This window comes from Eriocheir sinensis, unplaced genomic scaffold (assembly GCF_024679095.1).
Source record: "Eriocheir sinensis breed Jianghai 21 unplaced genomic scaffold, ASM2467909v1 Scaffold336, whole genome shotgun sequence".
NCBI classification, from domain to species: domain Eukaryota; kingdom Metazoa; phylum Arthropoda; class Malacostraca; order Decapoda; family Varunidae; genus Eriocheir; species Eriocheir sinensis.
Window position 1 is genome coordinate 59,378 of NW_026111650.1, and position 15,174 is coordinate 74,551.

A 15,174-nucleotide genomic window follows, 5' to 3' on the forward strand; every position below is an offset into this window, starting at 1 on the left:
GGAAGATTGTTCCAGAGTTTACCAGCGTGAGGGATGAAAAAGTGAAGATGCTGGTTAACTCTTGCATAAGGGGTTTGGACAGTATAGGGATGAGCATGAGTAGAAAGTCGTGTGCAGCGGGGCCGCGGGAGGGGGGGAGGCATGCAGTTAGCAAGTTCAGAAGAGCAGTCAGCGTGAAAATAGCATAGCTGGGCACGATAACAGAAAACCTTATTCCCGATAACTGATAACTGATAATGGAAAACCTTATCGGTGATAACCGATTTTCGTTAACTGGAGACACAAATATAGGCGATAACCGATACCCGATATAAATCCACAATTCCGATACTAGCTAGCGATAAGTCCAATAGGCGAAAATGATATTATATTGATATTTCAAATAAAAAACATAGATGAATTCAAATTTTCATTATCTGTATTTTAGAAAACTTACAAAACCGGAAAACCACACATTGACACGTACCTATGGACGGTAATACTAGAAACGCCTGAACCGGTTTTGTGTTATTTGGCGTCCCCACCGTCAAAAGCTGGCGCTTTTGTTTACAAACACTGGTCTCTTGTGAACTGGGCATGCTCAGACCAGCAAGCGTAGACCTGTACAGTCTCACAAAGCTTTTTAACTGTAATAAAGAGTTGCTGGAAGGCTGAATCAGACATACAGTACCACTACCACCATCCCCGCTGTTTCTACAACGACACTCTGTACGAGTTGTATTTATATGTACAGAGTGTCGTTCTAGAAACAGCGAGGATGGTGGTACTGTTTGTCTGATTCAGCCTTCCAGCAACTACTCTTAATGTGTTAAAAAGCTTTGTGAGACTGTACAAGGCTACGCTTACTGGTCTGAACATGCGCAGTTCACGAGACCAGTATTTGTAAGACGATGGGACACCAAATAACACAACATCGGGTGCCTTCAGTGCCATGGCATGCTCACAAACGAATATGGAATATCAAATTTGAGGAAGTGAATAATCATTTTGGGGAGAGTTCAATGATTTTTCTCTTTGATATATTTATTTTTGAGTCTAACATAAAGAAATAACCTAGTGATTTAATGTTGATGATCTAAGTATGAAATCTCTTCACCGAAGATATTTCATACCCCGAAGTTTTTTCAAACACTGGGCGCCCGGGCCACGCCTGTGCAGTAGGGAGGAAACAACGGGGTTTTTTCTGAGAGGCGGAAAAAAGTAGCGATTATCGCTAGTTTGGTTACAAAAGTAACGAAGATACCGATACATATTTAAATAAGTAGCGGATGTCCGATAACCTGATTTTGTTATCAGCGACAACGCCCAGCTATGGAAAATAGCGATAGAAGATAGAAAGAGAGGCAACATTGCGACGGAATTTTAGAGGTAGAAGACTATCAGTAGGAGGAGAGCTGATGAGATGAAGAGCCTTAGATTCCACTCTGCCCAGAAGAGCTGTGTGAGTGGAGCCCCCCACACGTGAGATGCATACTTCATACGAGGGTGGACAAGGCCCCTGTATATGGATAGCAACTGTGCGGGGGAGAAGAACTGGTGGAGACGATACAGAACGCCCAACCTCGAGGAAGCTGATTTAGCGAGAGAGGAGATATGAAGTTTCCAGTTGAGATTTTGAGTTAAGGATAGACCGAGGATATTTAGTGTTGAAGAAGGTTACAGCTGAGTGTTGTTGAAGAATAGGGGATAGGTGTTTGGAAGATTGTGTCGAGTTGATAAGTGGAGAAATTGAGTTTTTGAGGCATTGAAGGACACAAGGTTCCTTCTGCCCCAATCGGATATGATAGCAAGGTCTGAGGTTAAGCGTTCTGCACCTTCCAGTCTGGAATCGTGTACTTCCTGTTGGGATGGCCTTCTTTTGAAAGAAGTTAAATAATGCAGAGTGGAGTTGTCGGTGTATGAGTGGACAGTTTGTTATGGAAAGAAGATCATTGATGAATAACAGGAAGAGAGTGGGTGATGGGACAGAGCCCTGTGGAACACCACTGTTGATAGGTTTAGGGGAAGAACAGTGACCGTCTACCACCGCAGAGATAGAACGACCAGAAAGGAAACTGGAGATAAAGGAGCAGAGAGAGGGATAGAATCCGAAAGAGGGCAGTTTAGAAAGCAAAGACTTGTGCCAGACTCTATCGAAGGCTTTCGATATGTCTAGCGCAACAGAGAAAGTTTCACCGAAACGGCTAAGAGAGGATGACCAAGAGTCAGTTAAGAGCAAGAAGATCGCCAGTAGAATGCCCCTTGTGGAACCCATACTGGCAATCAGATAGAAGGTTAGAAGTGGAAAGGTGCTTTTGAATCTTCCTGTTAAGGATTGATTCAAAAGCTTTAGATAGACAGGAAAGTAAAGCTATAGGGCGGTAGTTTGAGGGATTGAAACGGTCACCCTTCTTAGGCACAGGCTGTGCAAAGGCATACTTCCAGCAGGAAGGAAAGGTAGATGTTGATAGGCAGAGACGAAAGAGTTTGACCAGGCAGGGTGTCAGCACGGAAGCACAGTTTTTAAGGACAATAGGAGGCACTCCATCAGGTCCTTAAGCCTTCTGAGAGTTGAGGCCAGAGAGGGCACAGAAGACATCATTCTTAAGAATCTTAATAACAGGCATGAAAGAGTCAGAGGGGGGATGAGTAGGAGGAATATGCCCAGAATCGTCCAGGGTGGAGTTCTTACAGAAAGTTTGAGTGAAGAGTTCAGTCTTAGAAATAGATGAGACGGCAGTACTCCCGTCAGGGTTAAGGAGAGGAGGGATAAAAGAAGAAGTGAAATTGGTGGAGATATTTTTGTTTAGGTGCCAGAAGTCACGGGAAGAATTAGAAGAAGCAAGGTGTTGATATTTTCTATTGATAAAAGAGGTTTTGGTAAGTCGGAGAATAGATTTGGCACGATTCCAGGCTGAAATGTAAAGTTCATGGTTAGAAGGAGTGCAAAGGTTAGGAGGTTTGGTTAGCTTAATTTTTTTCGGCACGTGGTGTGGGGTGGCAGAATTACTGTGGAAATTCGCAGTGCAAGACGGGACAGGGCAGCGGTGAGGGTGGTCCACTACATGGGCTGGTGTTGCAAGATATACCTCCTCGTAGAAATAAGTCACTCTGCTGTACAACACACATGCACACTGGTGGAATACGCAGCAGGAAAAACATTAATTTGCCTGATTTTGTTCTAGTTTGTCCACTTATGATCTCTGAGCAGTAAATGAAATATAGGTAAGGAAAGTTGAACCTCTTTCTGTGAGCTATTTCGCGGCTGCGGGCGTCGTCAGGTGTGCACGGCGGCAGGCAGAAGCGGGTGTACAACAGGCATTGGAAAGTCAATCATTTAATGGACAGAAACAGTTAGCAGATTACTTCATAACACACACACACACACACACACAAATAAATAAAAAAACGTCTGCCAGTGCGAAATGGGCGCACTTGTAAAATTTACCCATACTTGCAACAATGCGGCCCCCCACAGTACTCCACTGCCAGCCTGGCAGCCTCAGTGCCTTGCAGTCTGTCATCAAGTGTGCTGTGTGGCTATACAGACAACGTACAGACAACATACACAATAAAAAAGACTATATACCTACGTTTGTCGCTATTATTTTACATATATAGTAGAGCCCCATTTAGCGCGAAAATTAGGTGGATGAATGCGGTCGCGCTAACTGAATTCGCGAAAATTGAATAAAGTAACCAATATGAAAAAAAATATTTGGTGCACACGTGGGTCTGACTTTTGGGTTTGATAATTACTCAAAATAATCACTCACATTAAAAAAAAAAAAAAACTACGATTGGCTGAGCTCTGAAAACACTCTTGTGATTCGCTGGGAGTCCGATGACGTCATCGCCGGCGCTCACCCGGTCAGCGGCCTCGCTGCCTTTAGGCAGTCTCACACTTGGACAACAGGCAAATCCAAATTTTACAGGTGTGCGTGCGTCACACACGGCCAGGTAAGGGCTCTCGCGGCTTGTGCCGCGCATCATGGCGACCTGTGCCGCGCATCATGGCGGCTTGTGCTGCGCATCATGGCGGCTTATGCTGCGCATCATGGCGGCTTGTGCCGTGCATCATGGCGGCTTGTGCCGTGCATCATGGCGGCTTGTGCCGCGCATCATGGCAGCTTGTGCCGCGCATCATGGCGGCTTGTGCCGCGCATCATGGCGGCTTGTGCTGCGCATCATGGCGGCTTGTGCCGCGCATCATGGCGGCTTGTGCCGCTCATCATGGCGGCTTGGCGCAATTTTCAAAATTCAGTCGTGGTGGCTGCTCGCGCTAACTGAAGCTTTCGCGCTAATTAATTTTTTTCTTGGTAGATGGTGGCTCACGCTAATTGCGGTTCGCGCTAATTGATCTCGCGCTAAGTGGGGCTCTACTGTACTTAAATTTCCGCTGCTTACAATGGACTTTCAGCATTAACGGACCAAGTTCCCCCCCCATTAATGTTTACTTTTTTGTGCCCTTGAGCTGTCTCCTTTGTTGTAAAAAAAAAAAAAAAAAAAAAATTACATCGAGGGTTTACGATAATTACTTACGTTTGTTAGGATAATAGAAACGTATCGTATGTGCGAGTAAGACAGAAATTGGTGAACTAACAACAGAGGAAACCCAAGTCAGTTTAAAAATATATTATATAAAAATATATTTTGGTCCAGTCATCTTGAAATTATAATATGATAATTATGGTACTGTTATACACAAAACATAGCCTAATCAAGACCGTAGAGGGAATTTAAAGCTAAGGCGTACTCTTCCCGTAAGTCTATCTATAATACACTAAATGCTAATAGATTTCACATTATGTGTGGTGTCTATGTGGAAAAATGTGGTTTGCCTCCTCCCAATGTTTGCCATGGCCAACAAATTGTGGCAGGTGAACTTTTATTTCTTTCAATGTCAAAGAATCAGCATGCTTGCTTTTTTTCGTCAGATTCTGAGTTCTATAGATACCCTCTCACTATGTGAAGAAAACATATAGCCTACGCGATATGGCTCAGTTTCCCATCTGACATGGCATTATATAAAAAGGCTCAGTTTCCCATCATACACCACAATTAATAAACATGGTTTATCACCTTCATCACATCACAGATGACAAATGACAGTAAAAAGGAATGGAACAAACTGGGTGGAAAAGAAAGCAAAGGAAGGTTGATGGTTGGAGGAAAGATAAGGAGATATGACTGAGGAAATAAAACAGCCTTCAACTGCTGCAGCAACTTCCCTACTACAATGAGTTACTGCTGCTTTTACTACTACTACTACTACTACCTATAATAATAATAACAGTAGTAGTAGTAGTAGTAGTAGTAGTAGTAGTAGTAGTAGTGGTGGTGGTGGTGGTGGTATAGTCTATTCTACCACCATTGAGGCGAGAGGCCCCTCCCTATAGACAATGTAGGAAGAGCATACCCGCTCTGTTGCTGGTGATTGGTTGACACCTAAGCCAATTTGTGTTGGGCAAAATTAACCTGTTGGAGAGCAGGAACTCAACAGGAATTCGTTATTCTACTAAAGTTTCTTCATATTCTGTTTAATACGTGTAATACATCAACAAATGATAATTGTGAATACATTTGCTGTCACATAACATAAAAAGTAATAAGCATCTGTAATCGTGGAGCAGATATTGATTGAGGGAAGGGAAAATTCAAAACAACCTGAGTGATGGTGGGAGCAGAGCAAGTCACCTCAAAATGCCCACCAACACCAATTCAACACCCTCCCCCTCCAGCCATTCTTACTTACACATGATGTTTTGTAGCAAATTTTTGGCTTCTCTCTCTCTCTCTCTCTCTCTCTCTCTCTCTCTCTCTCTCTCTCTCATTTTATATCTGAGGTGAGTCGAGAAATGAGATAATGGGAGGTTGGTGAATAATGGAGGTGGAAGGGATGTCATAGGCACTGAATGTGAACTTTTATTTGGTAAAGCAACTCAGGGAGACTGTAAAGAAGGATGGAAGGATTAGACAGAGAGAGTGAGTGAGTGAGTGAGTGAGTGAGTGTGTGTGTGTGTGTGTGTGTACACACAGGTACCCTCCCGACATGAGCAAGTGCTCTTTATTGTCGATCTATGGGTACTGCCAGAACCTCACACACCACACACCCCATCCCCCTTGTTCAAGGGGGAGACAGTAACCACTTCTATTCAACGGATATAATCCAGCCTGAGCGGGCACGAACCGCCGCCCTGTCAGACCGTGAAGCCTGGCTGAGCAGCGCTCTAACCAGTTGCGCCACAGAGGTGTGTGTGTGTGTGTGTGTGTGTGTGTGTGTGTGTGTGTGTGTGTGTGTATTTATCTATTTGTATGAGTAGTATGCAGGGCCTGAACTCAAGCTCAGTCAGTTTTGTCTCTCAATCTATATTTGTCCAACTTTTCCTTCATTTTATGGAAACTGCCTGCTTCAACAATGTCTTTGCTAGTCCATTCCATGTATCTACACTCCGGTATGGAAATCTGAACTTCTTTAGGTCTTTCAAGCAAGTCACCTTTCTCAATTTCTTACTGTGTCCTCTTAGTTTCCTCCTCCCTTCCATCTCACTTAAATCATCTATCCAACACCTCCTTTCCACTTGTATTCCTGTACAATGCATCAGGTATCCTCTTTCTCTTCTTTCTTCCAGTGTTAGTAAGCACAGTTCCTCTGATCTAGTCTTGTATGGCAGGATTGATAGTTCTGGTACCATCTTAGTTGCGATGCTTTGAATCCTTTCGAGTTTCCTTATATGGTGACCAGACAACTGCTGCATACTCCAGCCTTGGTCTAATCAATGTTATTATTTTCTTCATCATGTCCCCATCCAAGTAGTGAAATACAACTCTAATATTTTGCAGCAGACTATATGTTTCTCTGAATATCTTGTTTATATGCTTCTCAGGTGTCAGTGTATCTTGTATTATAATTCCTAAGTCTTTTTCTCCCTTCACTGTGTTGATGATTGTTCCTCCCATCTTATACACTCCATTTGGTCTATTTTTACTCTTGCCCATTTTCAATGTGACACTTCATTGAACTTCATTTCCCATTTTTTACTCCATTTATGTATTTTATTTAAATCTTCCTGCAGTTTATTACAATCATCCTCACCTCTTATTTTTCTAGCAGTTTGGCATCATCTCCAAACATACTCATGTAACTCTACTTTTTCTGGCATACCATTTATATACGTATATTAAAAACATTATAGGCACTAACACTGATCCCTGTGGAACACCACTTGTGATCGTTCTCCATTCTGATATTTTATCTTTCAACACAGTTTTCATTTTTCTATTTGCTAGGTAATTTTTCATCTATTCTGCCATTTTTTCCCCCAATCCTCCTCTGTCACCGCTGAGTGGCCTAAGACTACCCACATGCTGTTCTGAAGACCACCTATCAACCTGGATTCTCTCTCTAAAGAGAAGCTCAAAGATGAGCTCCGGGGGGAAGCATGAACCAAGCAAGACAGTGCCATTATAAACACTTGCCTGCACCACAACTGGCTGGGGCTGACAATCAGGCCCCACCAAGAAAGGCTACTGGTACCATAGGCACCCCCCAAAAAAATGGATACATAAAAAAAATCACAATCATAATAAGTATAATAACATAAATAAGAAATTCTAACAGTATTGTGTATATGCCTAATATGAGGAGCCAAAGTCCTAACCGGGCACATGCACACAAACACATGTTGATCACTCATGGTTGCAGCTGGGCAAAAAATACATTGTTTCATCACCTCACTGTGATGAAATGACACCTGGGAGGCCATATATCATGCATATCATAGATGAAGAATTCGAATAAACAATATGATATACGTATTTCACATTTGTACTGTTGCAGTAGTTTTTGTGAAATTTGAAGTGGAAGAAAACTCAATCTGAGCAAAACCACCCAGACTGTGGACGACAACCATCAGACACACCCGACCTGTAAGGGTTAAGAAAATAACTTGCAGTGGCTAACTTGAAGAAAAAATTGCAGAAATTAGAATTTTCTGACAAATTGTTGTAAAGTGACAGGGTCTTTTTTTTTTTTTTTTTTTACAGAAAAGGAGACAGTTCAAGGGCGTTAAAAAAAAAAAAAAAAAAAAAAAAAAAACAATAATGAAAAAAAAAAAAGCCCACTACTTACTGCTCCTGAATAGAATACAGATAAAGAGGAGTGGCCAAAAAGAGAGGTCAATTTCAGGAGGAGAGGTGTCCTGATACCCTCCTCTTGAAAGAGTTCAAGTCATAGGCAGGAGGAAATACAGATGAAGGAATATTGTTCCAGAGTTTACCAGCGTGAGGGATGAAAGAGTGAAGATGCTGGTTAACTCTTGCATAAGGGGTTTTAACAGTATAGGGATGAGCTTGATTAGAAAGTCGTGTGAGGCGAGGCCGTGGGAGGGGGGGAGGCATGCAGTTAGCAAGTTCAGAAGAGCAGTCAGCGTGAAAATAGCGATAGAAGATAGGAAGAGAGGCAACATCGCGACGGAATTTAAGAGGTAGAAGACTGTCAGTAAGAGGAGGAGAGCTGATGAGACGAAGAGCCTAAGACTCCACTCTGTCCAATAGAGCTTTGTGAGTGGAGCCCCCTCGACACGTGAGATGCATACTCCATGTGAGGGCAGACAAGGCCCCTGCATATGGATAGCAACTGTGCGGGGTAGAAGAACTGGCGGAGATGATACAGAACGCCCAACCTCGAGGAAGCTGATTTAAGCCCCAAATACACTGCCGAATTTTGGCCACGAACTTGATGCCGAATCAGTTTGTGAAAAAATTCAGCAACCGGTTCGCCAACATGACCAAGATTCTTACAGTTCGTGACCATTCGGCGACATGTCGGCAACATGTCGGCGAATGCTCAAGACAATTCGGGGACAGTTTGGAGACATGTCGCCGACTATTCGGCATCCATGTCGCCGAGCTCAAAATCTGAAATTTTAACTTTTTTTTTGTCACAATAACTGGCGACAAGTCTCCGAATTGTCTTCGCATGTCCCCGAAGTGTCGGCGACATGTCGGGGACAATTCTCCGACAGTGCCAAGATTTCTGACAGCTGATCATCTGATGCCCATGTGGCATATAAAAGCACGGGAATCCGCGCCTACCTCATGGACTACTACAACACCCGGGGAGCAGTGACCTGGCAGGACAGAATTGTGGGTGAGTAAATACCAATATGTATGATAGTATGTGTAATAAAATGTATAAATGTGACTTGTTTTGCTCTCCTATAAATATTTTAGAATGAATGAATGTTTACGTAATATTAATAAACAAACCAGTAACTGAAAGAAGAAATAAATCTAAATAACTGAAAATGAAACAAAGGTTAAATAATGGCAGAATAATGAGATAAAGAAAGAAATAAAGTAATAAATAGAAAATTAGTCATGAAATAAATAAAAATGTTAGTTCCATACCTATTTTATATATTCATGATTCTTGTTTTTCATATTTTCTTGTTTACTATTTATTATTATAGTATTATTTTATTCCGTATATGTGTATATAAATATATATATATATATATATATATATATATATATATATATATATATATATATATATATATATATATATATAGATAGATAGATAGATAGATAGATAGATAGATAGATAGATAGATATAGATAGATAGATAGATAGATATAGATATAAATAGATAGATAAGATAGATAGATACAGATATAGACAGATAGATAGATAGAAAGATAACACATAAATAGATAGATAGATAGATAGATAGATGGATAGACAGATAGACAGACCCCCGTGTACACCTCCCACTGCGACCCGTTTGCCGTGTCGTGATTAATTTGCCGAATATTCGGGGACATGTCCCCGAACAGTCTTAGCCATTCGGCGACATGTCGGAGACATGTCTCCGAATAGTCGGCAATATGTCAGCGACAAATTTGCCAATAAAATTTAAATTTCAACAGTCTAAATTCAGTGACAATTCGCCGAACACTGCGAATTGGACGCCGAATTTTGTCTGCGACGTCGGTGACATTTCAGCGACAATACGGCGTCCATTTTGCATTCGTGCACATTTGGCGAACGGCCACGAATTTTTCATGGAACATGAAACTTTCGTGGCGGTCATGACCAACTGTCAAAAGTCTTGTGGTGGACACAGACATGTCCCCGAACGGCTAAGAACAGTCAAGAAAGATGCCGAACTTGTTCGCGACACAGGATGACTTGCATATTCGCGCACATTCGTGGGCCAAAATTCGGCAGTGTATTTGGGGCTTTAGTGAGAGAGATGTGAAGTTTCCAGTTAAGATTTTGAGTTAAGGATAGACCGAGGATATTTAGTGTTGAAGAAGGTGACAGCTGAGTGTTTTCGAAGAATAGGGGATAGGTGTTTGAAAGATTGTGTCGAGTTGATAGGTGGAAAAATTGAGTTTTTGAGGCATTGAGGACACAAGGTTCCTTCTACCCCAGCTGGAAATGATAGCAAGGTCTGAGGTTAAGCGTTCTGCAGCCTCCAGTCTAGAGTCATGTACTTCCTGTTGGGATGGTCTTCTATTGAAAAAAGTTGAATAATGCAGAATGGAATCGTCGGCGTATGAGTGGACAGGACAGTTTGTTATGGAAAGAAGATCATTGATGAATAAAAGGAAGAGAGTGGGTGATAGGACAGAGCCTTGTGGAACACCACTGTTAATAGGTTTAGGGGAAGAACAGTGACCGTCTACCACCGCAGATATAGTACAATAGATCTAACATGAAAAGCATTAAACACCAGAGGGCAACAATTTCTTTAGTAGTGTTCATAATGGCACCCACTTGGCTCCCAAGTGAGTTCCTGGCACCACCCAACCACATGCAAACACAGACCTCTTTTTCTGTATTTGACATTCTGCAAATTAAAAACAAAATCAACCACTCAGCTTCAGTGTTTGTGACAATTCTATCATTTGGATTTTTCTAAAAACATTAAGTTATTAATTACTCCTGAAGCCACCCTGCTGCTCCCCTACCATCCTATTTTCCTTCATCCCCCCCCCCCCCCCATGTCTAATCACTGCTGCCAGGTGCATGGTACTGCCCACTTTGGGAATCACTGTTTTAAAAGATAAATACCAATATCCTCTCAAACCTTCCAGACACAAGATAAAATAAACCTTCCTTGTCCTTCACTCACTTGGTCCCACAGTTCTCCTCATATGTCGGCCGAGATCATGACTCTGAAAATAAATGCAAGAAATGAGTATACAATTTATGTAGGTGGGAAAAATAAAAAATAAATTAATACAACAAATAAATGAATGTATAAGATATATATAAAATAACTATGCAACAATTAAGTAGGGTGAATTTCCAGTCTTTTGCCAACTTCATTCCAGTGGTTGGGACTATTTTTTTTCTTATAGATCATAATGATCTATTCGTCTTTTGTTATAACTGTTTACATCACAAATTCCTTCTTTCTGTGATAATAATTGTTTTCTACACTTAATCTTACCACTGTCTGATGCTCATCATGCCACATTTTGCTGTGATTTGCCACTCTCGCCAATCACCACCACCACGTACTACACATAACGAACAGGATACAATTTAAGTACATATCAAAATAAGTTAAATCTAACAAATCAATTTATAACTGACCCCTAATGGGATGGGTTTTGCCTCCCTTTGACCCCCACCCACCTGCTACAGGGAGCTTTAAATTGCCACCCCTACATTTTAGTGAATGAAAAAAATACATTATTGCAGAAACAAGTAATTTGCAACAGAAATGGTACTAAGAAATCTTGAAGCTCTATCAGAAAAAAAACTGTCGATCACCTGAGAGTTGGTAAAAGATGAGTACATAATACCTGAATTACTCCATAAGATTAGTACAGAAATTCTAAGGCAAATAAAAAATGACATGAATGAATTAAAAGCAATATATGTAGCAAATGAATAGCTAATTCATTTGCTTCATTTATTTATTTTAATTCATTCATGTCATTTATATAATGCCTTTTAAAAAATATATACAAGTACATGAATACAACAAATATGATATTATGAATATAAACAATCACATACCAACATTAATATATATATATATATATATATATATATATATATATATATATATATATATATATATATATATATATATATATATATATATATATATATATATATATATATATATATATATATATATATATATATATATATATATATATATATATATATATATATATATATATATATATATATATATATATATATATATATATATATATATATATATATATATAGATATATATATCTATAGATATATATATCTATATATATATATATATATATATATATATAGATATATATATATATATCTATATATAGTGATATAGTTATATAGTTATATAGTTATATAGTTATATATATATATATATATATATATATATATATATATATATATATATATATATATATATATATATATATATATATATATATATATATATAGTTATATATATATAGTTATATATATATAGTTATATATATAGTTATATATATATATATTTTTTACGTTGTTGCCTATTGTGCCGGTAGGCATCTTCCCGGTGGGGCCTGATGGTCGGCCCAAGGCTTCTTCCAGGTGGGGCCTGATGGTCGGCCCAGCCCATTCTGGCGCAGGCGAGTGTTTATAGTGGCGCCATCTTGCATTGGCATTGGCATTGTATATATATATATATATATATATATATATATATATATATATATATATATATATATATATATATATACAGTCATCCCCCGCCGTTCGCGGGTATTTCGTTCCCGGACTTCGGCGCGATGCGCGAAACCGCGAACGGCGGGACTATAACCCTATGGGAAAATATGCATTTGGTGAAGTCACCTCTGACACGTCATATAAAACATGTTTTTTTCGTTCCCAAAAGTAGCCCAATTTGCGATAAGTAGCCCAATCTGGCAACACTGCAGTGTGGCGGCGCGTGAATTTTTTTTAGGATAATGTTGCTATGAGAAAATCTCGACCAATAGCAGTCGTCCCTGAGTGAGCTGCTGGCCAATAGGAAAGCATGACGTCACAGTCTAACCGTGACGTCACTCAGGAGCAACCTAAAGGCGGTGTCACACTAGCACTTTTTCCGTCAACTTTTCCGTCGTTTTCTGAAAATCGTCAATATCTTGGCTGCGGCCTGTCACACACAAACGGTGTTTCGTCTGAAACTTTCCGTCGGCACAGACCATGGAATGTAAACAAACATGGAGTCCACGCTGCGGCAAAGATACGCTGCTCTGAACCTAATACTGTGTATTGTGAGACTTAGACGAGCTAAACAAGCCAAAAAGCGTGCATGGATGCGCTCATGGTTGGCTCGTCGGGAAAGAGAAAGTGTGTACCACAGGCTGTTAAAAGAGCTGAGTTTAGAGGATCATGAGACTCTGAAGAATTGGATCAGGTTGGACAAGAGCCAGTACCACAGACTTCTGGAGTTAGTGACACCTCTCATTGCCAGAAGTGACACCAGGATGAGGAAGGCTGTCACTGCAGGAGAGCGTTTGAGACAGGTTGAAGCCACGCGGAAAGTCTCGGTCTTGGTCTTGGAAATGTAAACAAAGGCGGAAATTTGCAGGCGGAAACGATCCTGATCGTCTGACAAATTCATGCGATAAGTTCATGCGGAACGATGAAAAATCGACGGAAAAAGTGCTAGTGTGACACCGCCTTAACGTCCATTGCCCCGCCTCCCTCCTCTCTCCCTTCCCCCCTCCTCTCTGCCTCCCTCCCTCCCTCCTCTCTGCCTTCCTCCCTCCTCTCTCCCTTCCCCTCCTCTCCTCCCTCCTCCTCTCTGCCTTCCTATTTAGCGTCAGTATACGCGAAACGTATATAACTGGGGCCGCGTATAAGCAAGGGTCTGAATTAGTTGACCGCGAAACCGCGATGGGTGAGACCGCGATAGACCGCGATATATATATATATATGTATATATATATATATATATATATATATATATATATATATATATATATATATATATATATATATATATATATATATATATCTATATATATATATATATATATATATATATATATATATATATATATATATATATATACATATATATATATATATATATATATATATATATATATATATATATATATATATATATATATATATATATATATATATATATATATATATATATATATATATATATATATATTTATATATATATATATATATATACATATATATATATATATATATATATATATATATATATATATATATATATATATATATATATATATATATATATATATATTCTCTCATAACAGAGAATGATGTTTTGTTTGATTATATATAAGTTTTAATATTTTTAATTAACCATTTGTTAGCTATGCTCACCAGAAATCATTTGTTTCCTGAATTTCCCTCCACCCTCACCGTAAGACAAACTACTAATTTCCATGGAGAAACAATGCAAATTAATAACACATCAAAACTCACCAGAAACACAACAGTTTTATCCTCACAATACACAGACATGAGGAAAATAATCACTATAGCCCTCACAAGATCATGAGGGAGGCGGACTCTTGCCTCCGCCTCAACTACTACCGTACTGAAAACAAAGCATTCCAAAGCATATTGCAAGTATTTATTAAAAGTCATTAAGCAAATCTTTTTTTTATATTCTGCCTATGACACCAGTAGGCTTTCATGGTGGGGTCTGATGGGTGGCCCCAGCCCGTTAAGAAACACGCAAGTGTTTATAGAGGTGCCCTCTTACTTGGTTCATGCTGTCCAGCAGTGCTTATCTTTGATCCTATTTTATTGAAAATCTGAAATCTGAGTTGATAGTTGGTCTTCAGGACGACGTGTAGGTAGTCCTAGGCCACTTGGGGGTGACTAAAATTTGTGATCTTGTCGCGGCAGGTGGGATGCAAACCCAGGTCCTCTGGACGCTGCACCCACACGCTGACCACTCAGCCACCACTACCCCTACTAATTAAGCTATAGCATCATCTAATGGAGAGTGGTTTGACCCCCAACCCCCTCTTATCTTAAAATCTAACCAAACCCATCACACCCAAACCTCCATGAGCGGCTCTGTGGTCTAGAGGTCAGCATGCCTGGCTGCTACTCCAAGGGCTGGATTCGAATCCCAGCCTGAGCAGTTGGCGTGCAGCTCACCCTGCTGCTTATCTTCCCT

At 40.0% G+C, this 15,174-nt stretch overlaps 1 protein-coding gene across 2 annotated transcripts in view; it reads right to left on the bottom strand.

Moving 5' to 3' along the window:
• The window catches only part of LOC126991775 (uncharacterized), a 63,831-nt gene that overhangs the window by 45,908 nt on the left and 2,749 nt on the right, over window positions 1-15,174 (bottom strand). For both annotated transcript variants that reach the window (XM_050850453.1, XM_050850452.1), the window contains exon 2: window positions 11,124-11,166. In XM_050850453.1, coding sequence (XP_050706410.1) covers window positions 11,124-11,166 — 43 coding nt within the window. The remainder of the gene's footprint in view (window positions 1-11,123; window positions 11,167-15,174) is intronic.